Genomic DNA, 27,844 nt, shown 5'->3' with positions numbered 1-27,844 from the left:
TATCTTTTATGCACATGAACTTGCACATGTAAGAAAATCACATTATGTAGTAAATTTTATCGTCGATCTAGAATCAAGATACTCAGTCAAAGCGACAATGGATGTATAAAATGCGGTCTGGCTTGTTAATTTTTTGAACGCAAACATAAATAAATCTTTCAGGTCAAGAAAATTCTCACTTTTACACTTAAGTTCACCCATCTCAAGTTACACTTCAAATGTTCAAGTACTTTATTCAGCCCATTTTTTTTTCTTTTATTTTATGCAATTCTTTTCTTTTCCACACATGCTACTCAGGTTGGTGCAATGTCCTAGCCTCTTAAGCTTTCTAAATGGTCCTTGTAGCGAGCATTAAGCCAATTACTCTCAACCAGATGGCTTTAAGAAACTAAATTTAAAACACCCCTAGAGCTTATTAACTCAAACCAAATAGACTACAAGCCAAAACTGAACTATGAGCAATATCTCAAATATTTTTTTTCTATCATCCCAACTTTTTGATGCAAAGCTCAATGCTTATGGCAAAAAGACCCATTTACTAAAAAGGCGATCTTTTTGATTGCATGAATACTAACTTTTTATTTACACGTTCGTAGATTCGTTGAAACATCTTCATCTTACAAGAGATGGAAAAACTCAAAAATTTCAAGTGAAAGCTCAACAAACAATAGAAGACTAGTGTTGTATGTGTAACTACGTGTTAAAGGAATTTAAAAATCTCAGAATCCAAACTATAACTTAAGCAAATGAAACTCTCATGCTCAAAAAGGGAAAATTGTGTTTATTTTTTTTCCTCCCCCAATGGTATGCACATAATATAGAAAATAAAGAACAAGGGAGAAACAAAGATAAACAAGAGCGAGAGTAATACAACCTCGTGGATTAAAGTGCGACTACCATTTATCAGCTCCTAACTACGCCTAATATCTCTCCTTACCTGGAGAAATTACTAAAGGACAGAAACAAAAAACTAAATTAAAATGGTGGGTTACCTCCCATAAGTGCTAAGTTTACAGTCTTCAACTAGACAAATAATGGAAATACGAAAAAAAGTGGAAACATCACTCCATAACTTAAAAATTGCTAGTTCTCAAGCAAACATCAAGAAAAGAAAAATAATGAAAAAAAAAAAAATGAAAAACTAATTCACTTTCATAGGAATCACGAATGCACTTAGTATGTTCAACAAGCTTTTAATCCTAGGTTACCCTAGTGGAAAAGTGGTGTCTCGTGAGTATTTGCAAAGATTTTTTAACACACAAAGTTCAAACTCCTAAGATATATGATCATGAATATAGAGGCTCATGGAGATCCATGACCTCTTCCAGACCAGAAGATGACAACTCAATGTAGGGCTTCAAACGCTAACCATTGACCTTAAAAATTGCACTAATGCTAGGGTTCAAAACCACAACAACATCATGAGAAAAAACAGTTTGTACAACATAAGGACCATCTCAATGGGTTCTCAACTTGCCTGAAGTGGGAATTGTAGAGCGAATCCTTATCACTAGGAGTGAAAGACTTCTTAAGGATTTGTTTATCATAAAAAACCTTGGTTTTTGCCTTATAAATCCTAGCATTGCCATAGGCATCATTACAGAGCTCCTCCAACTCATCTAGTTGGATTCCTCTATTAGTACCAGCAATAGGCAGATCAAAATTCAGCTTCTTCATAGCCCAAAAGGCTCTATGCTCTAACTCAATCAGAATATGACATGTCTTCCTATACAGAAGGTGGTAAGGAGATTGTTCGAGATCAATCTTGAACAAAGCGTCCACAAGTCTAAGAGACCAATCCTGGTGATTAGGGCTGATAGTGTTTTTCAAAATTTTCTTAATCTACATTTGGTCACCTTAACCTGGCCACTAGTTTGAGGGTGATAGGGTGTAGCTAGCTTATGGGTGATCCGATATTTCTTCATGAGGGCCTCAAACGATCTATTGCAAAAATGCTTGCCCCTGTCATTAATGATAGCACGATGTGTACCAAAATGAGAGAAAAGGCTCTCCTTAAGAAAGTTAACAAACCACTCTATGGTCATTGGTCTTGCAAGCAATGCCTTCTATCCATTCTGAGACATAGTCAACAGTCAACAGTCAACAGAATGTATAAATTGCCAAAAGAGTTCAGAAAGGGGTCTATGAAATCGATGCCCCAAACATAAAAAACCTCAACCTCCAGAAATAGAAATGCAGCCTAAAGATTGACATGCACTACATGCCTTGCAATATTCAAATGCATCTTTGAAGAGACTAGGCCAATAAAATCAGCACTGCAAAACTTTGGCTATAGTCTTCTTCAAGCCAAAATGACCTCCACATGTCTGATCATGGCAAAAGTGTCAAACCCTACCTCAAATATAGGCCCAGTGGCACTAGATTCTCAACCTAGTCAATTTACCTCCACCAGGATCACATAAGCAGTCTATTACCTTACAAATTTATGGAATCGTCTACTACAAATCAAAGTACGCATACAAAATTCATAAATTAATATAAATTGTGGTGATCAAGTCTACAATGATAAATCATTAATATAGGCCCAATATTAAATTTATTCCTATAGGTTACATAAGTAAATAAACCTTACAATCATTTCAATAATAATCACAATCTTCTCCATTGTGTCTCATAGACACGGCCTCACAATCATTGTTGATCACTTGTCCGCTTTAGCTCCGGTTCCACCATCTGAAAACATAAATTCACTTGGGGTGAACTTCACAAGCCCAATGAGAGGTGAACAGGCAAGCACACACATCCAATCATGATGCTAAACACAGGTTCACAAAAGCAACCATACCATGATGTCACATATGCATAACCACATGATTAATTTACTGATATTATATCTATTATAAGTACTAGGTCTCAATGATGGGTATAAGTGGTATAAGAAGGTGGTATCCCCTTTTTTAGTACGTTGGGCTCCAAAGATACAAACTAGTTACAAGCAAGAGTCAGCCAGTCCAAGGAAAAACCTCAGTCCCCTAACCAACCCTTAAATAGTAATATCCCTGGTAGCCATGGTCCCAAAATCCTACACCGCCATCGGTCTCTTATGTTGTCCGATAATCATGTGTACTGTACATCGTACCATGTTGTGCCCTCTAAGGATACAGTATGTCGTATCTTGGCATATTAGTCCTCCATGACCTACCACCAAGTGAGATTAACCAATACCTTAACTCTTATTAGTAAAGGGTTATAGCACTGGGTTGTGTTCTAAACTATATGCAATCTACATGCATCCACAGCAATCCATAGCACCCAATCATCTAAGTGCGACCATAATTATAATACCGGCCTCTGAACCCATGTATCAGAATCCTCCATCAGCCACACCATGCCTTAGACCGTCAATGTTACAATCATTATCACTCAACTATGGCACTATATATATATATATACTTAAAATAGAAAATACATCCAAAACAAGGATTCTAGCACATTACACGTGGGCAAACTGAAATGAAATTATAGAAACACTTTGTAAAATAAATCAAATAATCACTCACCTTGATACCCGAAGATGTCCTTCCGCTGGATTCTCAATAATGCATATCCTTGTCGAGTATCTTAGATTTCTAATTTAGAAATTCAATATTTTAGAGTTAATTCTATTCTTTTATTGTCCAAGGACAGCTTCACTCCTAAAATCCTTCCCTCATCGGAATCTGAAGCAACTGTTGAGTAGAGGCACTGACCCTAGTTTAGTATCTCTCTCTCACCCAATTAACCTAATTGGTCAATTTAGCTTTCTATCTCCTATGTAGGTATCTGACCTAACTCACATAACTATAAGTTATCTACCTCCCTAATATGATCAAGATACTAAATATTGGTCTCCCGATACCAAGTTAAGGTAATCTATAACTTTCTTCAGCCCTTGCCTGACCAAGTTGAGTTCCTTACACATATGAGATCCCTACAAACAATCTCTCTCTCCATTCTTTCCTTTTCAAAATATCCCCCTTTCTTGTGCGATTCAATTCTGCCATATGTCCTTTATGCATGTTCGGGGCAGTAAAAATCACATAGCAACAACAAGGGTTTCCAGCAGTGCTTTTGGACCCCCCATCGACAGGTTTGGACTATGTCCACTGTCTAGCCACAGCCACCTGCCGAAATTGGTCTGCAAAAAATAGAGTTCTGCCTTCTCCATGGTCCGAATCTCCCACTACCAAATCCCGGGTTCCGGTCCTGAATTTATGTTCCACAATTCCTTCATATTATGTACCACATGGGTGAGGTGTCAATTTGACTGATTATAGCCCCTCTAAATGATAATTGCGTTCATTTAGTACCAATTAGGTTTTCTAGGAATTTATTGGGATTACTGTCCAATTGAGCAGACAGAGATTTGTCCCACTCAATTCACTACACAATTACCCTTTAATTGGATTTATTAAACTTAATGGAACCTTTGTACAGTTCCAATTTGAATCTATTCATAGGGTACAGAACCAATTGGGTCCCAATTTCTCAATTTTCCAGGCTAGATGACCCAGTTACATTGTTTGCCCATTCCCAAACAAAATTGGGGATATGTGTGGTATTAACCCACTTTCAATTTCAGTCAATTTTTCCCAATTGGCAAAAGCCCATTAGTCTAGGGTTATTGGGACAATCTTACTACCAATTGGGTCTCAATTCGGGTCTCAAAATTAGGACTTCAGCTATAGGGAGCTGAATTGGATCCCTAAAGCTATTTCCCTTCTTCCAAATTAATTCTACGCTAACCCTACACTATTGGCCAAATTCTATCATCTTAATTTCACACCCACTAGATAAAATCAACACCCACTCACCTAGTACCTAATTCAACTGTGTTTGGTAAATTCCCTTCAGCGGCGCATCCTCGCTGGCTAAGTTAAGTTCCAAATTCAGTTGTATACCAATCAGTCAAATAAAAACATAGTATACCCCTAGGCATACACCTCTGTACAACCCTTATACTGAACTGTACAAATCCACAGTACCCCGTGCACAGACCCCAACTTAAAATGGTAATAGTAGCTTGAATTCGGTTTCTATGGTGTAGCCCAAAAGGGTCGTTAAGGCCTGTTTGGCTGAGCTAGCTTAAAACTGAAAAATAAAATTAATTGTTAATTTCAATTGGTGGAGCCCACTGAAATCTGACATAATAGATACAGTATGGACAACAGAGATTCAATACAATTTTTTCAACTCCACTCCAGCCTATGGTGACCTGTCGGTGGCCTGCTAAACAATCCGAGCTGCCCACACTCTGTGTCAGGCTCCTATAATCAGCATTCATTGACTACTTACCTTTGATTTCATTACTCATGGAAGGTTTTCTAGTAAATTCGGCAGGAGGTGCATTGGCAAATTAGGTCATCTTTGACCTCCAAGCACTCTCCCACCACCAACTAACCTTTAGAGGTGCTTCTCACTTCCAACTCTTTGCCTGATCAGTAGAAATAGAAACTAGATTAGACCAGGCTATTATATAAAAACAACAATAATCTCTACTGGCAGCCATATAGCTACGGAACCTTATTGGAGGATAAAATTTTGAGGAATCTTTATTGGTATCCGTATGGCTTTAACCTTGAGGTTTTGAAGAGAAAATATTGAAAGCCCCTACTGGCAACCGTATGGCTTTAGAACCTTACGGTTTAATGATAAAATTTTGAAAATTCCCGTTGCCAGCTACATGGCTTTGGAACCTCAGGGTTTTAAATATCATAGGGACATACCTATACGAGACCACCATTTGAATGCTTAAATTGGGTTTGAATGCTTAAGTTGTCGTTGCATAGGCTGCGCGGGTTACGACTAGTGTCTTACCATTATCTCCAATAGAGATTAAATTTGACTAGTGCTTGGTAGACCCATCTAGGCATAGGGGCCAGGGTTATTATTAGCAACTCCATTAGAGATGTATTTTGTTCAGGTTTTGAGTGTGTGTTTGTTGAAATTTCACTGGGAGTGTGTGTTTGTTGAAATTTTTCATTGTTGTCCAATAGGGAGTACATAGTCGTTGGCCTTAGCCTTAGGCTTCTAAAACTTCTTCTCATACTTAGGCTTCTAAAACTTCTTCTCATGACTGTTGCCCATCCGTTGATAATACTCTAGACGTATAAGCACCTCACCGAGCATGACTTGCCCCTGTTAAAGAAAGAAAGCATACCAAATAATAAGAGAAAGGAAACAATTATATTTATCTATAGACACCCAATTTTACCATCCACACCCGGCTATGATGATTTATAGGATATGGACACGATCTATGCTTTCAATCAATGGAGAAGTCAACCTTTTAAAGCAACTAGGCCCAGCTTGGAAACTCATCCATCTAAAACCCAAAACTCTAACCTGTACAAATCTAATATTGTGGCATTCGGTAGTAACACATTATACGTTAAGGAGTCGAGTCCAAGTACTCTTCAAAAGTGCAGGAACCGTATGAAAAAAGATTTCCGAACATCCCCATGGTGTAATAGGTAGAAGCCTTTCCTTGTGAGTTCTTAACCATTTTAAGCCAAAAAGAGGCTTGAAACCCGTACTGATGGATAGTGCGTGAAAATACGATTCCAATAACGTATGGTATGCCAAAATCAGACTACTAGATCTCCTGGGATCACACCCAAAAGTCAGAAGTCTTGTGGAAGGTTGGTCAACATTTGATTGATTCAGAGAATATTCCATTTCTCATGGCCCCACGAAAATCTAGTGGCCTTGTGAAAAAGTGGTGGGGCCCAACAAGTGGCAACCCTGCACAGTTTTGGCCAAAAAGTGGTGGCCCCATGAAAATACCCCATTTTGGGTTCAAAAATCTATAAAAAGGGGAGTATGCACTCATCCCAAAGAGAGGAATCTTCACCTACCTACTTACCCTTCTCCTAGTGAGCTGCCCTACTACCGAAGTGCCCTAAGCTGTGGAGAAAAGCCTTTTAGCCTTTATTTTTTCCAATCTTAACCTTTGCAAGCCGAAGATATGCCAAAAGACTCGGTAGTCAAATTACCTCTATTTGTGTGCCAAAATCCAAAAAATAAAAAAAATACCAAACATCCAGGAAAATCCCCAACTTTTAGGAATGCCTTAAAAGGTCATTTCCCTTCATGATCCTTGGAAATTCCATCAATATCATCCAAGAATCTCGGAACTCTACCAAAATTCTGATAGGAACTTTAAAGGGTTGTGACTTGTGAGAAGACCAAATTCTCCAAAGAAGGAAAGCTAAGGGTCAAGACCACTTTTTCCTGAGCCGAGAGAACACTCACTATAGATCGTGTCTGCAATAGTAAGGGCCCACCCCTCTTGACCCGAAATAGGGGTCAAGTGCAGGTATAAACTCTTAATTCAGTAGACAAAATGTTGACTTTCAACTCATATGTCGTAATGTACATGGAAGTGTAGTGATAGCTTAGCAATTACGTGCGGCAAAGGATTACATAGGGAGAATATTCATTTTCTAAGCATCTGGTAGGAAGATCGGTTCGACCAGGTGGAGTAGGTGCCTAACACCTTCCCAACTTCGTAACTTGACACTTACCCTCATCTCTAGACCAGACCAATCTTTTAGGGCAATTTTCAATGGATTGAGCTCATCTATTAGGTCCTAGGCCCTAATCCTAGGAGGAAACTCCATATCTTATGTTTCCTAATTCTTGATATTGGACCGTTACTAATATTTCATTTACAAACCCCTAAGTGAAAGAGGTCGTCTATGAAATAGGCCCCCACGTATCTCTGGGAGGGGATGCGATGATGTGGGGCCTACAGATGTGCCCGAAAGGGGGCTGAATCCCGATCATTACCCTTACATTTTCCCAACAAGATAATGACCAAACTCAATCCTACCAATTAGGCATAGCCCATCTCTAGTAGAGTACCAAACTTTATGCCCAAAAGATATGTTTTATCCTTGGGCATAGCCCCCTCAACCACCACTACTCAGGTCATGGTGGCATCATTGAAAATGGATTGCTTACACGTAGCCCCATAGTAAGGGGAGTAGCCTTCCCTTTCGTCCCCACCTTCGGGTCCACACGACCCACATCAGGGGAAGAGACAATAGTGACTTCGTCTGTTGTCACTTCCCCTGGAGACAACAACATCTTGGAATCATAATCAGTGGGAGGAGTAGTAGAACCACCATGAGCTCCCTTCGGGGGAAGGTTCCCTCGAGAGCCTTCTCCTTCACCACTTATAGTCCCCTTCTTCTTTGAGCCAACATCTTTCTCATCAAGCTTATGCTTTCGTATGAGTAGGGGTTGCTTATTAGAGGAGAGATCGAAGCCCTTCTATTGGAGGACAGAGGACATAGTGTGGTCGTCCTTTTAGGCCACTAAGGTAGCAACCCCTTTTCCATTCTGGCCCACTTCGGGCCAATATTTTCCATTGCCTAGAGGAGGAGGCTTCACTCTATAGGCACTACTATGAAAACACAACAAGAAAAGAAGAGAGTGAGATAAGTCAATAATATGACTTAGAAAAGAAGAGTAGAGTAGAGCTTGTAGCAGAGTTCACCAGGACTAAGACTATACTTGGCCAAAACCTAGTGATCCGAAAGCTAAGAATCAATGACTACATGAATAGGTATCTTCAACCGCTCTTGGTTGTCCGAATCCTAGGCCCCCATGGTAGGAACCACATGGGCCGCTCTTGTGTTCACCACCGATCAGACAGTGGGGAAACTAAATGGCTTAGAGTCATTTACAAAAATGAACTCGTCCTTCGGCCCATAATAGACGTAGGCATGAAATCCAAGATCTGGTGCTTTCTATCCCGATGGTTGAAGTAGAACCATCACAGAAAATTGGGGTGTCCAGTCAAAATGAAGACGTTCACAAAAAACTTCAAGGTTGGACTTCTCTTTATGCTAATGCACCTAACATAGAAGCCCAATATGCACCCTAAGAATCAGAGATGAATTGAGTAAGGACAATGTGGTAATATCAGAGCACCCAACACAAAAATTCATGGATTGGGAAGTGGGGGCTGAACATAAATGAGTAATCATAGAAGAAAGCTTCCCCTTCCCGACTACCATTTTCCTTCTCTCCCTCATCAGGGAGCCTCAAATCCACCGAGTCACGAATTTGGTAATTTTCCCTGAACTTCTCTAACTCCCTAGCAGACATTCTAAACGCCACCTAATCCACAGACAATCCAATGGTAGGTCCAATCTTGCGGTATATCCAAGACTGAACCTAGAACTTCCCTAAGCAAGGATCTTCTTGGTGCAAGGCCTATAGGGCGGAGGTCTTATACCTGGGGAGGACCTTAGAATTGAGGTTTCGGCGTGGGAATTTGAATGGTCGCCGAAATTAAAGGAGGTAGAGGCGGTCAAGGAGGATTCCATACCAAGAGTAGAAAGAAATAGGAAATCTTTTATAAAGAGAGAAAAAGAAGGAACTTACTGATTCAAGTGATAGAGAAGGTGGCAAATACGAGAGGCAAGAATTGAACGGCAATGGAAGAACTCAGGGAAGAGCAACGGTGAACTTGCGGAACAGCACTACTAAAAAGAGTTGTAGAGACAAAGAAGATGAGAGCAACCAACAGAGAATAGTGAGAGATCATAAGAACCCTTCCTCTCCATACACTTATACCAATGAAGAAACATATATTGCATCTACACCATAGAAGACCAACAGGCAGCAACGACTAGGATGAGGGAAGGCCATCAATCCTCAGGATGGCCATCCACGCCCTATGGATTTGGTAGGTGTACGTCCTCAATACCATATAATCGGAATCTCCCCAAGGTATAGTTGGTAATTAGGGGAATCGAGGGGGTTAATGATTCCCACTGCTATGACATGACAACTCATGTCTCGAGGCATGGTTGACTATAAGTGACATCAATCAGCATTAAATAAGCCACAAACCCTTAAGGAACCTTCTTAATTTTGAAATTTTAACACCAAAGCACCAAGAAGAGCCAAGGAATCACCTTAATAGACAATCATCAAGGTAGACGATCACACTATAAGGGGAAGCACTCACGAAACCGAGAAGACGAATCAACCCAAACTAAGAGCATCTCTTCGATCTACTCCCTTGACCTCTAACTAATGCCCAAGGGAGTGGGGGGCATATTATATACCAAAATACTGTCAACCAATAGGAAGTGGACACATATGCCGAATATAAGGTAGTTATGTCACCAACCACATTTGGTTGGCAGAAGCCAGCCAAGGACTATTACTGCCACCCTACGGCATTGGTTATCCCCACACAGTTGAAGCCAATTGGTCCCCCAAGAACAAGGTTGCTCCTCAAATCTGCCTTGACCAAAGCCTCACGACCACCGATCTATCTAAAGAATGCCATCTGTAACGACCACGTGTCCCACCTATGAAACTTATCCCCACTGACCACGTGTCACCAAGATACCTCTCCCCTTTATAGGATAGTGACAACCATAACAGTTTGTAAGCATAATAATGATTCACTGACCCAACCATGGTCGAGTTGGTAGTTATCAGATCTAAAAGTAACTATGGTCAAGTTAACTGTTATGAGATTGGATACTTCAACCAGGACAGTGACCTGTCCACCAATAGCGGTTGGGTCTACATCAAAGGAGAAAGTGACCAACCATCAAATAGGCACGACCACCGACCAATATTTAAAGGGAAAGTTAGCCAAATTGAGGGTGTGCACAACCAAAACACTCTGAACTCTACTTCTCCTTCTTCCTTTCCCAATTACATTATTGACTTAGGCATAGAAGACTCCTTCTGGAGCACCCCTCGAGGCATAGTTACTCTGTTGATTGTAGATCTTCACTAAACGGGAATCTACATCAACAATACCCATATCTTTAAAAGCTTTGTGCTGAAGTTGTGTTTCCACTGCTCTAGTGGAGAAGCATCTTGCCTAGTACAAAAATTCAAAATTATTTTTTATCAACCTTTAAATTAATGGATGCACCTAGGGGTGTCAAATGGTCAGGCTGGGCCCGTCTCGGCTAGCCAATTTCAAGGGCTACGCCATGAACGCCCTTTTAACTAAAAGGGCTTAGTTAGCACGAGCATGGTATTGTTAATAATCGGGCCGGTCGGTCTCGGACTTTAATTGGGCTGCCATAAATAGGCATTAACTAAGCTATAGACCTATTTAAATTTAAACGAGCTTTAAATGGATTCTCTTTTAAATTAATCTTTTAAATGTGCTTGAAGAGGAATACCAATAAAATGAGGCAAAGATGGGCATAGCAAAAAAGATCCCATAATTAAAATGGATTAAGCCAAAGATAGCTAAACAACTAAGTTACTAAGGTATTCGATCTTTAACACCACAAAACTCTAATCAATTAAACTATGCCTACACAACCCAAGTTTAGTAAGTTCAAATTAATTAAACAATGTATAAAAAAGATGAATGTTCAAATAAAAATCATCACCATCTTAATTGTAAATATCACATAACCTTAGCATTAAATGCAAATAATATTAAAAAAATAAAAAAATACTTATAAAAGGGTTAGGCTTAGTCGGGCTTAAAGGAGTCAGTTCAAATCTAGCTTATAAATGTGTCGGGCCGGTCAGGTGCCCGTCGGGCTAGGTGGCTGCACCGTGCACTACCTGCTTATACATGTGTCGAGCTCAAGCCTGACACGTTTATTAATCGGGCCATAAACATGTTGGGCTCAGTTGGGTCTATCGGTGCTGGCCTGCAATTGACACTCCTAGATGCACCTTGTTGTTACCAATGTGGTGAAGTGAGATATTGTAACCTTGGATCTTTTGATTGTCCATTGTCTTATTCTCAAAATTAATTTATGTTTAATTTAAAAACAACTTCTCATGATGTCATTTTTCAGACTTGAATAAAAAAAAAAAAAAATTCAAGGGTTGTAATTGCCCTGTAAAATGATAGGATTTAACCTCATTAAAAAAAAGAAGTGTTATACTAATAAAGCAAAAATATAAGTTCACAATTTTTTCACCAAGTTTGGTTACAATAAGATCATCCCCGAATACAAACCCTACCCACTCCCACACCCCACCTCCCCCAAAAAAAAAAAAAAAATAAATAAAAATAAAAATAAAAATAAAAAATAAAAAATTAAATGAAGTAGGTTGGGCACACTAGTGGCTCAACCAATGGGGGGCTGGAAGGGGGTGGGGGAGGGGAAAGGGTGATTTTTCCAAAGGGGGAAGAGAGAGGTAGAGAGTGTTGTGCCTATCCTTTTCCCCAAATTAAAACACGACACAAGATGGTATTTGGATTTACCCTAAAATACAAGATAACATATGGCAATCAGGCCATGTTTGGCTGAAGCAAAAAATCTGCCAAAACGTGCCAAGGAAACTTCTACAAATTCTACTCTAACGAAGTACTGCAAGAAAGGAGAACGTTTGGTGGTAATCAGAGGGGAGAGCGAGGACTGAGAGCCATAGCGTAATGTACCTAAGCTTCGTCGCTTAAAGTGGAGCAAGTGAGGGTCATCACACGATCGATTTTGCTCCTGGAATGAAAAAGTAAAATAAAATAATAAAGTGACACCAAACATGACCTAAAACGCAAATATGATTCTCGACTGGAAAAGTATTCCAACAAAAATAATAAAAAAACATTACTAAATTCCATATAGTTTCTCAATATATTTACGTTCTTTTTTTTTTGATAAAGAATATATTTACGTTCATAGGCCGTTATAATATATATATATATATATATTGAACTTTTTTTTCCCATCCAACAGGAAAGACTAAAAGCACTATCGCCCAAGAACCTCCTATTTTCAAAGCTCAAATAACCTCTATTGACAAGGTGTAATGTATAAAGATGCTTTTTTCATCTAACATTTTCAACATACATGATCATATTTTACATAAGATTCCATATCTAATTACAGTCCCCTTACAAATGACCCACCACTGTACTCATTCCAGCAGTTTTGGTACTTTGTCCTTGAAGGTTCCAAGTCTTGGCCACAGTTGATGTTGGGACAGCAGCCTCTGAATATCCGCGGAGCTCCTCCATAGTTCTAGGCCATAGCAGTGACTAGAACTATGATGAAGGCAGCCTTGAAATCCAATGACAGGAAAAGCCAGGAAGATCTTGATATTACATAATTTTTTCAGACATGAAACAAGATTATAATATACTTGAAAATGTCTCAGGATTGCTGCTATTTGTTGATGACCACTAGATTTGAACTGGAACTCAATACCGACTGAAGGTAACTCAAGAGAGCTTCTGATGTCTCCTTATGTACATCTTCTCACACTTTCATACTTAGTCCTCTGTTTCATATCGATTTGACTGAGATCTTTCTTCAGGATGCGAACTACAATTATAGTAGTTTTTCAATACTATTGCTTTGACATGGAGCAACTGTGGCTCCAGTTCTCCAACCAAGCAGCAGCAGCAATAATTTGGCATCTGTAAGTCATTTGTTCCTCTTAAAATATCTATACCAAAGTTTCAGCAGCTTGTTCAAAATCTTGTTCCGTCTTTGTTTAATCAAAATCTGTAGAAGATAAAACACTATTTAGGACGAAAAATATTTATGAGATGTATTGGTGATTGTCAATTGGATAAGATCCAAACCAAAGATGATAAGGATAATGTTAGACGATCAGACTAATTTGAGGAATCAGCTTTAACACAAACCAAATGCATATTCACCTCCAACTTGATGAAAGGAGAATGCAAAAATCTTCAGGAAATGTCATTCAACTTCAATGCTTGTAATAGATTCACCTGCATAAAATCTTCATCAGAACAAGTTAGCATTCATTTCTATTTCACTTTTATAAGCAAAAGCAAACAAAAATGTGAAATTGTCCAAGGATACCATCAACATACTAATTATTCCTTCAAGAGGCTTTAGAAAAGAAGCAAATATCATATTTCTTCACTGAACTCTACTGCAGTGCGATAGTCTGGAATCTTAATAGTAGACCAAGCAGAAGATTGGTCATCCTCTGTGAAAGGAAGCAACTTTCCTAAATGTAAGCTTTTTATTATCCAGCTTGCCGGCTGCAACAAGTGAATTGAATCGGTAAATAAGTATATAAAAAAAATAAAAATAAAATAAAAAACCCCACGATATTGTGCGGATTTGTGGAAAAAAAACCAAATAAATCATAAGATATTTGTGTCTAAACAGGCCAAGAAGAGAAGAAAAAACTTTATTCAGTGAATACAAATACTAACCACCATAGGTAGCTTTTCCTCCAATGCACAGTGTCTCAAGTGACGAGATGCCCTTCCTTCATCCTCAGCAACAATTGCCCCAACAGAATTTTTTCCAGTCTTCAAACTCTGGACCAACCACTGTAGAGTTTTGAAAACCTGTCCACCCCCATGCTGAAAGAGAACCAAAGACGAATATGGTATTCATCATATTAAAAGGAAGTACATGAGAATTAGCAACAAAGGGTAACAGCTATATCAAAAGTAGGAGGTAAAAGGAGGTTTTCGGAGTAGTTATTCTGCCATTGCTTATACAATTCATCGTCAGAAATTAGCTTATGTATACAAAGATGGATGACTACCTCTGTGCCAATTTATTTATGCTACTTACGAATTTCTCTCAACAACAACAACTAAACCTTTTCCCGACTGAATGGTGTCAGCTACATGGAACAATCAAAGAGAAAGATAAAAGAAAGAAGAGGGAAAGGGGAAAAGATAAAGAAAAGAAATGAAACAAAGGCAATGCAATACCTCCAGGCCCGCCCACCTAAAAGCAGTCGGCAACATGGATCTTTGCCCTCCAGACAGTTCTATTTGATGTCATACTAGGTCAAGGCCTAGCTTCTGCATGTCTTTCCTTACCAACTCATCAATGGTCATTTTAGGTCTGCCCCTAGCTCTTCTAATACCTTCCCATTGGATCTGATCACTCCATACTGAAGCATCCCAAGGCCTCCTCTGAACATGGCCATACCACTTTAAGCGACATTTTCGAAGCTTGTCTTGAATCAGGGCTACTCTCAACTCAGATCTTACCTTGTCATTTCTCACTCTATCTCTCCTAGTTTTGCCGCACATCCATCTCAACATCCGGATCTCTACAACACTCAACTTATTTGTGTTACGTTTCTTGACTGTCCAACATTCTGTCTCATACAACATAGCCGATTTTACGACAATCCTATAGAATTTTCTTTTAAGCTAGAGAGGAATATGTTGATCGCACAACCATAGTCATTAAGGCGGGAAGGCGACTGAGGCGTTTGAGGGTCTTCTGAAGCGCTTTGGCATAGGGTGGGCATAAGGCATCGCCTTAGCGAATAAAGCGTTGTAGTGTTGTTTTTTTATGTAACCATTTTATTTGGCACAAATAGCATAGTAAAAATTATATAATTCTACTTATATGCTAAATAAAGGTTAAAGATTCATACCAATGCAGGATATTCATAAAAAAAAAAAATAATAATAATAATAATAAAGTAAAGAACTAACTAAGTTCATATTTATCATAGCATTTAATATAACTATGAAATAACATTTATAAAGAAAAACGGGCGGTTAAAATATGTAAGCATTTATTATGCATACCTCTATGATGCCAAAATGAGCCTAAGGTCATCTACTATATTTCTACTCCTGTTAGTCTAATTAGGGTTGCAACTAAGGTCAGTATCGTTGGAATGGGAAAAGAAAACCAAGAAAGAAGAAGAGTGAAAGAAGAGAAGGGAAGTCTAGTTGGAATGGGAAGCAGAAGAAGGGATTAAGGGAATAGGAACAGAAAGAAAGAAGAAGAAAAAACAGATGAGAAAGAGATCTCCGTTCAGTAACAGAGAACTGGAAAAAAAAAAGAAGAAGAAGAAGAAGAAGAGTACTTTGCCAGAGCCGGAATGGCCTGAGGATCGTCGGAGGAGAGTTGCAAGAGCTGAAATTGATGGAGGAAGGAACACCGATGCCTAGGTCTCCCAAACAAAGAAGAAAATACCCAAAAGGATTTTCCAATTTGTGATTTGTTTAACCACAAAATATGATTTTTGACTTTATATAGATTTGATCCCATAGTTCCCAAGTGTATAGAAGCCCCATAGACTTGCCAATCACAACAAAAGATATGGAACCTATGGGTAAAACATTAAAGAAAAATAACAAACAAAAACATAAAAGGTGTCTGCCTTCGTTGTAAGGTGTCGTAAGGCGCAATAAGGCATCCTAAGGCGTCACTTTGGCCATTAAGGCGATCGCCTTATGTGAAACCCATAAAGCGCAAGACCACCTTAGCCTACCTATACCGCCTTAACGCCTTGGTGTCGCCTTAGCAGTGCCTTGGCGACGCCTTAATAACTATGCGCACAACACTCAAGATGCGCCTCTCTACTTCATCCATCATGCTTTAATTCTGTGAGAGACATCATCATCTATCTCGTCATCTTTATTAAAATTTAACCCCAAATATTTAAAAACAGTTACTTTACGGAATCTCTCTCCTCAGTTTCACCACATCAATATCAGCCTTTGAGCTATTAAAGTTGCACACAATATACTCAGTCTTTGTTCTACTTATCTTACGACCTCTTGATTCCAAGGTAGATCTCCCTAACTCCAACTTATCATTAACCCCCGCTACTGTCTCATCCACTAAAACTACATCATCAGCAAAAAGCATACACCACAAAACCTCTCCTTGAATGTTCTTTGTTAAATCTTCCATGATAAGCATAAATAGATAGGGACATAAACTGGATCGTTGATGTAACCCAATGGTAATTGGGAACTCATTACTATGCCCTCCCACAGATCTCACACTAGTTAGCACACCCTTATACATGTCTTTAATTATGTCCACATACATACTAGACGCCCCTTTCTTCTCCAATGCATGCCAGATTAGCTCTCTGGGGACTCTATCATAGGCCTTCTCTAGGTTGATGAAGACCATATGAAGATCCTTTTGTAGCTTCTTGATTTTTCCATGAGTTTCCGTAGAAGGTTTATCGCTTCTGTTATGGATCTCTCGGGCATAAAACCAAATTGGTTCCTCGAGACCCTAGATTCTCTTCTTATGTAGACTTCGACGACCTTCTCCCATAGTTTCATAATATGACTCATAAGTTTTATGCCTATATAGTTATTGTAGCTTTATTTATCGCCTTTATTTTTGTAGACTGGAGCTACAATACTTCTCCATTCATCAAGCATCTTTCTCGTATTCATAATCTTGTTAAACAACCTGGTTAGCCAAGTGTAACACCCCGAATCTTACTTCTTTACATTGACTGCGAACAAGCAAGAGTAGCAGGTTGGAGAGCCCAATACTAGCTTGGCTGGTAGCAGTGGAATGCCAAGAAGGGAAGGATGACCCAACATATACCTGTGCCTCCTGCCAATAGTTGGAAGAGTCAACGAGCAAAGTGGGCCAACAGGTGATTACTAACCCTTAAGATAGATTGGATATGATAGGGTATACAACAGACTCAAAGGGGAGCAACTCTGGCTCAACTAGCTAGAGAGTTCTGGATATGACAGGCCTGCTTGTCATGTGAACAGAATGGCCAGAATTGGCTGAAATGGGTCCCACCCTTAGAAATTTGACATGTGGACCTATTCTCATGAGTTTGACATGATTAAGTGAGTTAATTAGTAAAATCATAAAATTAATTTAATTTCAGAACATAATTAGTTTTAATTATGTAATTATGTATATATACATCATATTGTATAAGTAATATAAATATATATATATATATACATGTATGATATATAATATGGGTTAGTGGGGCTATATAAGAGCCACCACTGACCACATTCTCACACAAATCAGTTGGACAGCAAGAGGAAGAAAGAAGAAAGAAGAATGAAGAAGAAGAAAAGAAGAAGAAAGAAGAAAGAGAAGAGAAGAGAAGAGAAGAGAAGAAGAGAAGAGAAGAGAAGAGAAGAGAAGAAGATTGGAGAATTGATTGACTTACTTGGAAAGCTACTGCAGAATTCAGCAAAGAGGTAGGTACTTCTCCCTTATAGGAACCTGTAGTAAGAAAGAATTTAGAAATAGAGAGGGGTAGGACTGAACTCTGTTGTAAGGAAGGAATTCTGGAAAAATTTCAGCAGAATCCGCATCTTATGAAGTTTGATTTCCTGATTTGAAGAACTGATTTGGAAGATGTGTAAGGATGCACACTAACCATGGCCGATTGGGACTTGAGAGTGAGGATTCTCACTCAGATTCTTAAAACAGAAATAATACATGTGGATTTAGAGGAATTCTACCTTAAATTTCTGTTCTAAGGTTGTAAGAGTTCATGCATGATGATTGAGGTTTTATTTCTTACATGCAAAGTGAAATTAGAGATCAATTTCATGCATGTAACCTTAGATTTAGGTATGATTATGAAGTTTTTACTCTAATCCATACTTGTGAATGAGATTATGGAAATATGAGGTATGATTTTGGAGATTCCTGCTGAATTGTATAATTAATCAAAATTAATTAGTGGATTAATGAATTGATTAATAAAGTGATAGAAATTAAGTAATGTATTACTGTTGTGGAAGTTCAGTACAGAAACAAGGCAAAAATGACCAGAATTATTGAGAAATCTGCAAGGAGAGCTAACAAAATTGAAATTCTGCAGAAAAGGCACGACCGGTAGGAGACATCCGGCCGACCGGTCGGGTAAGGGTCTCCAGCCAGTTAGGCTTCCAGAGACCATTTTGCCCAGTTTTTGACAGCAAAGTGTGGGTCGGAGATGGAACCTATAGGGCTTATAGGGGAATATAAAGTGACTCAATTAGGGTGTAAATTAACTTAAAGTCTATTTTAATAAATATATATATATATAATTTTGATTTTTAGGAATTCAAATTAACTGTGAGGGAACAAGTTCAGCACCTGGAAAAGTGGAAACTGATTCAAATTGTCCAGGTGAGTGGGTGCCCCTCTACCTTACTTCTTTTGGTATGTTTATTTATGTTGTTCATGATTTACCTGTTGTGTTTGTACATATGCATTTATTTTCTTCATTTGCATCTACTTTCAAGTTTGTGGTGTGATGAAAATTGATAGTGATGGTAATGTAGAAGGTAAGCCAAGTGAGATGGGTCACGAGCAGGTGCCCATGTATGCATGCGTGGTTTAGATGATTGGTTGTGCATCATTTTGTATGCTGGCTAGGTATCACAACCCAAGTGCTACACCCCTTGTCCGTAGGGGGTTAGGTACGGACTAATCTCGACATATGTGGCTGCCTGATCAGCAGTGCACTTTGTGATGAGATGTGTGATATCAGTTGTGGATTTGGACAGGATATGACGTACTGTATGCCTGGTGGATATTATTATATGGGGTTACCATCTAGGGGTTAGCTGGGGGGACTGAGGCTCTAATCGGGACCGACTGGCTCCTACCTGTAATGAGCTTGTATTCCTGAGGGCCCAACATACAGGGTAGGGAATGCCACCTCTGTTGCGTATCACTATACCCATAGGTGATGAGACTTAGTAAAGGACTAGGGAAATTGTATAGTTAAATAAATGGATTCATGAGCATCATCTTTATATGTGGAGCATGCATTGCATATGGATGTGTGTTTTTGTTCTACCCTACCCCTCACTAAGCATTACCAGTGCTCACCCCCCATTTTCCTTTGATCTATAGATGAGGAGAGAAGTCACCTATAGGCTATTGGTACTGAGCATGATGCTATGGTTACGGATCAGTTGGCATGTACTTCGGATTTTGATGATTTCAGTCATGGACCTAATTGCGAGTGCGATGATTGTGTATATAGTGGGTAGTTTTCTTGAGATATGATATTATGATTATTTTGTGTATCTATGAGGATGGAGGAAGAGACCATTTTTTGATGGTATGATAGGTGGAAGAATTCTTTTTGTGTACATATATTTTGATACTTGGTTTATTGTATTATAACGGATCACTGTAAGTAAATTTTGAAATTTTTGTACACATTATCAGATACCACTTAGATGCATTGGGTGAGTATTATCCTTACTTGATTTTATATTATCCGCTGCAAATTCTTCTTATTCCGATTATGTATATCATTTGGATGTGGTGTTGTGGACTTCTAGAGTAGGATTCTGGGGTAAGCAGGCTAACTGGGTATGGTAAGGTATCCAGTGCCGACATGCCTGTGCCATATGAAGGGCAATGTGCGAGGTATGTCACACCAAGCAACCCCACACACTCCCAAACCCTTCCACACTTTGATTGCTAACTCATTTGGGACTCGTGTCTTACCTACTTTCATTTTACTTAGGACGTCTTTAACCTCAGTCACTCCTATCTTACGAATATATCTATGATGCGTGTTGTTATAATGTATACTCTCATTATTCCTCCATGTGTTGTCTTCATTTAGTAAGATGCAAAAATACTCAACCCATCCCCTATTAATGTATGCATCCTTTACAAGTACTCTACCATCATCACCCTTAATACATTGAACATTATCAAAATCTCTGCTCTTCCTGTCTCAAATTTTAGCTATCTTGTAAATATCTTTTTCCCCTTCCTTAGTGTTTAGATTGTTGTAAAAGTCCTCATATTTCTTCGCCTGTGCTTTCCCCACAATATTTCTTGCCTCACTTTTGGCAGCCTTATCTCTCTCTTAATCTTCGGCTTCCATAGTCCTTTGCCAAATCTTAAAACTATTTTTCTTGAGCTTAATGGTTGTTTGCACTTCCTCATCCCACCACCAAGTCTCTCTAGGGGCTAGCCGAGTACCCTTACACACCCCTAAAACCTCTTTAGCAACATTTTCATGCAATTTATCATCTCAGTCCACATCGTGTTATCATCCCCTTCAAAATCCCATTTTCCGAGCTTCAGTACTTTATCAGTAAAGGACATCAATGGCTCTTCTTTCAATCTCCACCATTTTACCCTAGGGCAGATAAGTTTCCTTGACTTAAGCTTCGACACATTGTGGTACATATCCAGGATCAACAATCTATGTTGAGATGTTAAGCTCTCTCTAGGCATAACCTTGCAATCCTTACATAACAATTTGTCAGACTTTCTAGTAAGGAAGAAGTAGATTTGGCTGGTATGTTTCCCACTTACCAATTTCTCTCATCATGTTAAATTAGGCAACCATATAGAAGATACTTAATGTTATAAATCAACCCCACCCTCCATCCCCAAATTCAATACCATCTCAGTGTGAAGAACAATCAAAAGCATGTTCATGGTTTATAAAACTGTGGCTGTAAATGTAGTTATATGGCCCCCGTCCCCATTTGTACCAGCTAACTTGAGCTAGGTGGGTAAAGAGTTTTATGGAAAAATAGAAGATGTATGTTTCTATCAATTTCATATGCAGCCCAAGAATTGGACAATGGAAATTCAGGGATGGGTTAAAAGAAGACCCAATTTAAGTTTTCACATTTTTATTTAGTGATTTAGACCTCATGAAGGGGATATGAGAACCAAAATACAGAAGTAAAGTTCAGTAGGGCACCAACAGAATTGGATTTTGCAAAATTGGGACAACCGGTGGGATACCTCCGGCCGGCCAGTTGGCTCCAATGTCTCCAGCCGGTTAGGTTTCTAGAGACCGAATTGGTTCCAGATTTGATCTGAAACCTGTTGGACTTATAGAGGATCTATAAAACAAATAAAGGAAGCCAGAAATGACCCTATGGGAAGTAAATTCATTTCAATTTAGTTTTATTTTTAATACTCTATATATTCTCTGGTTTTAGGAAATCTGATTAGTAGTGTGGGAGCTTGTTCAGTACTAGAAGGGAAGTTACATAATTCAAAATACGAAAGTGAGTGGGTGCCTTGACTTATTTTTTTAGAGTGTTTCTTACATTTTTCCTTTTTTCCTGCGTTGTATGTTCATGCATAATTTGTTTTTGGATGTGCATTATATTTTTATTCAATGATTGGTGGACTTGAGATGTGAAAGGTAAGTCAGGTAAGATGGGATACGTGCAAGTGCCCATGATTTTGTATGAATGTGGTGAATGGATGTGCATCATGTAGTATGCTAGGCTAGGTATCACCACCCTAAGTGCTACAACCCCTTGTCCGTAGGGGGTTAGGTATGGACTAATCCCGACATATGTGGTTGCCTGATCAGCAGTGCATTTTTCCATGGTAAGACGTATTGTACCTGAGACAGATGTGGATAGGATATGATGTACTGTATGCCTGGTGAGTATATTTTTACAGGGTTACTAATTAGGGGTTAGCCGGGGGATCGAAGCTCTTACTGGGACTGACTAGCTCCTGCTTGCAATGAGCTTGTATTCCTGAGGAGGCCCAACGTATAGGGTAGGGAATACCACTTACGTTGCGTAGCACTATACCTATTATCATCAGACTTAGTAATGGACTAGGAAGTAGTAAAATAAATAAATGGATTAATGAACATCATTTGACTGTGTGGAACATGCATTGTATCATTTGTATTGCGTGTGCTTGCTTGCCCCATCCTGTCACTGAGCATGACGTGTTCACCCCCTTTTACTTTGATCCTCTCGATGATGAAGGCGGTATTTTTCCGACTCCTGGCAATGATCATGAGGTAGTGGCCATGGATCACTTGGCCTATATTCAAGAAGATGAATTCGACCACGGACCCGCCTGTGACTGTGACTGTGATGACTGTGCCTACGGAGGCCAGTATTTCTGAGGAGTAGATCTACCACTGACTATTCTTTGGTGTATATACGTGCTTTTGCAAGGACTTCACTTTTTGCTAGTTTGAGTTCACTAATGGATAAGTTACATAGGATTCGTTATATTTTTGTGTACATATTCTTTTGGCTATAAATTATTCTGGATGACTGTAATATATGGATAACTGTAAATATGGTATCACTTAGAGACCATAGATGGATTTTATTTTGTGACTGTGATATATGTGAGACCTTTGATCTGTAGTTGTATTATGTGGTGTTGTGGATTACTCGGAGTCTGGATCTTGAGGGAAAACAAGCTGGCTGGATGCGGTGAGGTGTCCAGTGCCGGCATACCTGTGCCATATTGAGGACAAGGTGTGACATGTAATGTATGCCATATTGACTATATGACTAAACATGCAAAACCGCGATTATTGTGTTTATGGAATGGTTGATTGAACAATAGATCCAATGCTATAATCTAATTCCTATTATAGTCTATTATGTTATTATGTTTATGATGTAGCATGGTAGTGGTTTACTGCTCACTGAGCCTTATAGCTCATTTCTTCCAATATGAATGTTATATAGATCAAGTAAAGAAGGACAAGGGCAGGGGATTGCAATCCACAACTAGGAAGGACTTCAAGAGCAGCCGCCCTTAATTTTTAATTTTGAAGTTTAATGATTATGTATTATGGAAGCTTTTTATTTTGAGGAATGGATGAATGTATTTGATGACTCAAGTTTTCTATTATGTCTAGACAGTTCTAGTTTTCTAACAATGTCTCTTTGATAATGGAAAACTTATTTTCGTAATGTCTATTGGTAGTATGTTATTTCCCTTTTTGTAAGGTTTTAAGTCTTCTGCTGAGGGCAACGATCCATATCATTTCTACTTGAATGAAAAGTTTTAATTTAGAAGGATCTGTGACTATGTTATGACATGGATCATGATTTGACAATGTATGTCTTTCCATGTGCGATCCCAGTTGGACACCCGGTGTTGTGGACCCCACCAGGTCTAGGGGAAATGGGGCTGTTACAGACAAACTGTAGAACTGTAGTTCTGCAGCACAAATTGAAGTAAATTCTATAGAAATAAATAGTCATCATAAAGAGGGGAGGGGAGGGAAGAAGCTCAAGCACGAGATGAGCCAAAGTTACTAAGATCAAACAATAAGAATTTTCCCTATCCCAAATTCCATGTCTGTCCTCACCTTAACAATCTTTTCCAATTTGGTGCAGAAACTGTGCTTTCCATGGAGCATAATCCCCACTTTGTCAAATATGTAGGTAATGTTATTCCAATAGATTGGCTGACCAATTCTCTTGCTCCTTACATTGGCTTGATATGATAGAACCATGTATCTGTCAAAAAGCAACAAAACATAAAAAAACTGAATTAAAGTATACAATTTAACATCCCCCACCACACACACACACACACACACACAAGCAAAAAAAAAGAACTGAAGCATAGATTTATGAGGATGGTAAATTGACTTTGCAGATCTGTATTCCAAATAAAATATTTCGGCTGGCAATGAAAAACAGATGGACATCAGTAGATGACAAACATAGCTCCACATATGACAAACCTACTTTATTCATATTAAAACATCTTACTACATAAATAAATGTCTATACAATTATAAACTGTCGTAGAAGTGATTGTGTGGTTAATGTGAGAGGAGAACTGAGTTGGGAACATTCTCAAGTCATTTTCCTGGCTTACTTCCATCAAAATGCAGCACAAGTGGAGGTTTTGAGACTGAAATATGCTAAAATTTTCAAATACAGATTTCCAGCACAACTCATTAACTGAAATAAAAAACATCAAACATTTAATGAGGCCCCTTTAAACAATTTTTTTTTTTTTTCATTCAGTTTGGATTCATGCTGAAGAATCAAAATAACATGAGCCTCAAGTCAAGCATTCTTATTAAAAAAAGAATAATATTTAATTCAAAAGACTTAGGAGTAGAACTATAAAAGGTAACAAGAAAATTTTGAATAAGATAATTTCCCACTCCCCCCCCCTCCCCCCCAAAAAAAAAAAAAAATATAACCGAAGCGTAGATTTATGAGGATGGTAAATTGACTTTGCAACATATTAAAACATACAAAATAGGGGCAATTGTTATCACTCCCCTACACTCATCCTATATTTACTCAAAGTCCCCGAGCTTGGACTTCTTTTCTGGTTTATCCACAAAGTAAAGTTCCACCTCTCCCCTGATTTTAAAATTTCCATATTACCCCTCTGTCCAGATAACTCATCACCCCAAACTGGATGCCCCCTCACCACTTGTTCCATCCTCGTCCCACCCCACTCTCTGCAACTCCCGCTCCAGCCCTCTGCGTAACTCCCGCTCCACCCCTCTGTGCACCACCCACCCCACCCTCTCTCCGGGTCATAACGAGATTGAATGAGAATCATTTAACTTTCACTGAAAGCAATGAAGAGCACTAAATACCCCCCATGTGAGTGGCCCAAGGTGTGCCTAGTGGGAGTCGAACTTAGGACATCCGAGTTTATGGCTCGTACTAAAGACATTGACCATTCGATAAGACAAAATGACGATAAAAGCATGGGGGAAAAAAACAGAAGAAAATAAGAAACCATAACACAGCAGCTTCATTTAAGAAAAAATGCTGCAACCCACCTTCCTTTCAAATCCAATTGATAGCCTCTCCTTTAAAACCCATATCCATGTCCCCACTCTGCAACCTCTTCATGTAATAATCTCTTGGTAAATGCTGGCATTCCTTCCCAAACATCAAACTGAAACACTCCTCAGTTTGCAAGGGAAGTTCAATCGAGAAATCCCCTCCATGAAAGCTCTGGTTTTGGTTCAGTGTACAATGGTCCTGTAACAGCCAAGCATCCCCACCACCCAACTCCTCCACAACCCCATCATACCCAACATCTGCAATCATGATACTGCTGTTTTCTCCAGCACAGAGAAGGTTAGAGGTTGAGCGATCAAAACTGCACGCCATTTTACAATTTCGAGAAGTCTCTCTTTCACCTTCAAATCTCATCAAGAAAGGAAAAATGAGGAGAGAAGATATAACTTCTGAAAGGTTATAGATGAACAGTATTTTTATAAACTACTTTTTTTTTTTTTGGGTTCCACAAAGACACATACAAGTATCCGAGAGAGAGAGAGAGAGAAAGACTGTGAGAGAGGGGTAAACAAAGAAAGCTCCTTCCACCAGCACTGCTTTTGAGTCTTCCCATAAATCTTTTTTTTCAGATGTGACCCAACCTTCTCTTTCCATCCTTTCTTCCCAAAAGACAACCCATCTCAACCCAATCTGAAAGAGATCTCCAAGCCCTTAATTCTCCAGAGTCCAAACTTTCTTCTAAGCACAACCTTCTCCAAATCTCCCTCTGTTCCCAAGCCTTCCATACTTAGTCCCTCCTAATGGCCACTGATGCTTCCCCAAAAGTCCAAAACCCATATTTCTGTTCAATTCCTCAAGCCCCTAGTTATCACCACTCTGATGTTGTAGTTTCATAATTCATCCCATTATGGCCTTGAGTTCTAGCAGTATCATGACCGACGATTCTTTCAGGGGAATAACGCTGAGTGAGAGAGGAGAGAGAGAGAGAATCAGAAAGGAAAACTATGGAATACTCGAGACATTAAAATATTATTATTTTAATGTATAAACAAGTTTTAATCGGTTTATTTGGTTTATTGGTTTCTAATTGGTTTGAAATGTCGGAGGTGGGGGAAGGTGGGGGTGGGTGTAGGGTAGGGAGGCAAGGGGTTGGTGGGGGTGAGGTGGGGGAACAGAGGTGGGGAATAGAGGCTATGGCGGGTGGGAGGTGAGTTGCAGGATGGGGGGCTAGGGAGGAGAGGGGGTGGGGTGCAGAGGGAGTTCCAGAGGAGGGGCGGGGGATGGAAGACTAGGATAGAGACAAGGGGTGAGGGGTGGGGGAGGCAGCCAGTAAAGGGCAACAAATTTAACTTTTATTTTATTTTTCTTTTGGTAACGAAGGGTATCTAGGCCTTTGGCATAACTATTACTGCGGGTCCATACTAACCCCACAACCACATGAATTGGGTCATACTGAGATTGAATTAGAACCATTCAACTTTCACTGAAAGTAATGAAGAGCACTAAACACCCCCATGTGAGTGGCCCCAAGGAGGTAAGAGGAGTCGAACTCAAAGCTTCCTGAGGCGAAGGTCCCTTGCCAACTTGGCTACCCCCTTGGGGTTAATGCAATATTTTTAGATTCAAACTCCAAACCTCCTGGTGAGTGAGTAGGTTTTACACACCACAACCTCACCAACTGCACTAGACAATTGTTAACGACAGATTTACCAGGACGGAAGGTTAATTTAAGAATTTAAAAATATCAGGGGGAGGAGAGGTGGAACTTCTTTCTGGGGGGAATCAAAAAAGAAATTCCAGGTAGGGGCTTTAAATATGAGGTGAGCGTAGGGGAGTGAAGGTATTGAAACTTTGTTTCATCCGAAATTGATTAATAATGTGATGTTCTTTAATTAATTTTTGTTGATTAATGAATTATTAATTATTACAATTTTTTAAAATATAAAATTTTAATTAGGCAAAAAAAATGACGTAAGGGAAATTTTAGAATTTGTTGCAATTTTAAAGGCCTCATTTGTTATCTAGATTTAGAAAATCTTAGGGGTGATAGTTCTAGTTGCCAGCAGTCTTCTCCCCAGGAAGAGTCATTCAACAAACCACATGCTAGTGGCTCATTTATAGCATCTTCACGATCTAACTGACCATATTCTCCACCTCAATGTCGTTCTAAAAGACCTCCTGTGGTGCCAAAGTTGCCATTCAGCATTTTACATGCAAAGGGTACGCCGGTACAGTCATATTAGTGCTCAGTGTCCCAATTATTTGGTAGCTTATATTGATAAGGATCATTTTATACCTTCTGTCCCAGAAGAGCACCTGGATATTGAGATAATTAATTTGGAAGTAGAGTGTGAGTCGGGTGACATCCACGACGATGAAAGTGATGAGGAGCACCACCCCTGTTATATTCTTCGTCCTATTTTGGCCACTCATACAGAATCTGAGGATGAAGATTGCTGCCTCAATAGTATCTTCCAGGCCAGCGTGAAGTGCAATCAATGACCAATTATGTAGTATGGCGATCAATGGAGGTAGTTTCACTAATGTCGTCTCTGAAGGCATTGTTCCTAAGATATGATTGCAGACCATGTCTAAATCCCTATAAAGTTGCACGGGTGAACACTAATCGTAAGATCACTAATATGTGCTTTC

The 27,844-nt window shown here is 39.2% G+C and overlaps 1 protein-coding gene across 3 annotated transcripts in view; it reads right to left on the bottom strand.

Moving 5' to 3' along the window:
- Nucleotides 1-12,763: 12,763 nt before the first annotated feature.
- Nucleotides 12,764-27,844, bottom strand: part of LOC122064461 — a 32,092-nt gene continuing 17,011 nt past the window's right edge. For 2 of the 3 annotated variants that reach the window (XM_042628163.1, XM_042628165.1), the window contains 5 exons: nucleotides 23,779-23,929; nucleotides 14,153-14,305; nucleotides 13,802-13,975; nucleotides 13,622-13,707; nucleotides 12,764-13,463 (listed from right to left, as the gene is read on the bottom strand). In XM_042628163.1, coding sequence (XP_042484097.1) covers nucleotides 13,841-13,975; nucleotides 14,153-14,305; nucleotides 23,779-23,929 — 439 coding nt within the window. In that variant the 3' untranslated portion in view covers nucleotides 12,764-13,463; nucleotides 13,622-13,707; nucleotides 13,802-13,840. The remainder of the gene's footprint in view (nucleotides 13,464-13,621; nucleotides 13,708-13,801; nucleotides 13,976-14,152; nucleotides 14,306-23,778; nucleotides 23,930-27,844) is intronic. The other variant, XM_042628164.1, reaches the window with a different exon arrangement.

The sequence above is a fragment of the Macadamia integrifolia genome, unplaced genomic scaffold (genome assembly GCF_013358625.1).
Source record: "Macadamia integrifolia cultivar HAES 741 unplaced genomic scaffold, SCU_Mint_v3 scaffold1661, whole genome shotgun sequence".
Classification (NCBI taxonomy): Eukaryota; Viridiplantae; Streptophyta; class Magnoliopsida; order Proteales; family Proteaceae; genus Macadamia; species Macadamia integrifolia.
Note: the sequence above shows the minus strand (reverse complement) of the source record. Positions and strands in the feature narration are given on the sequence as shown.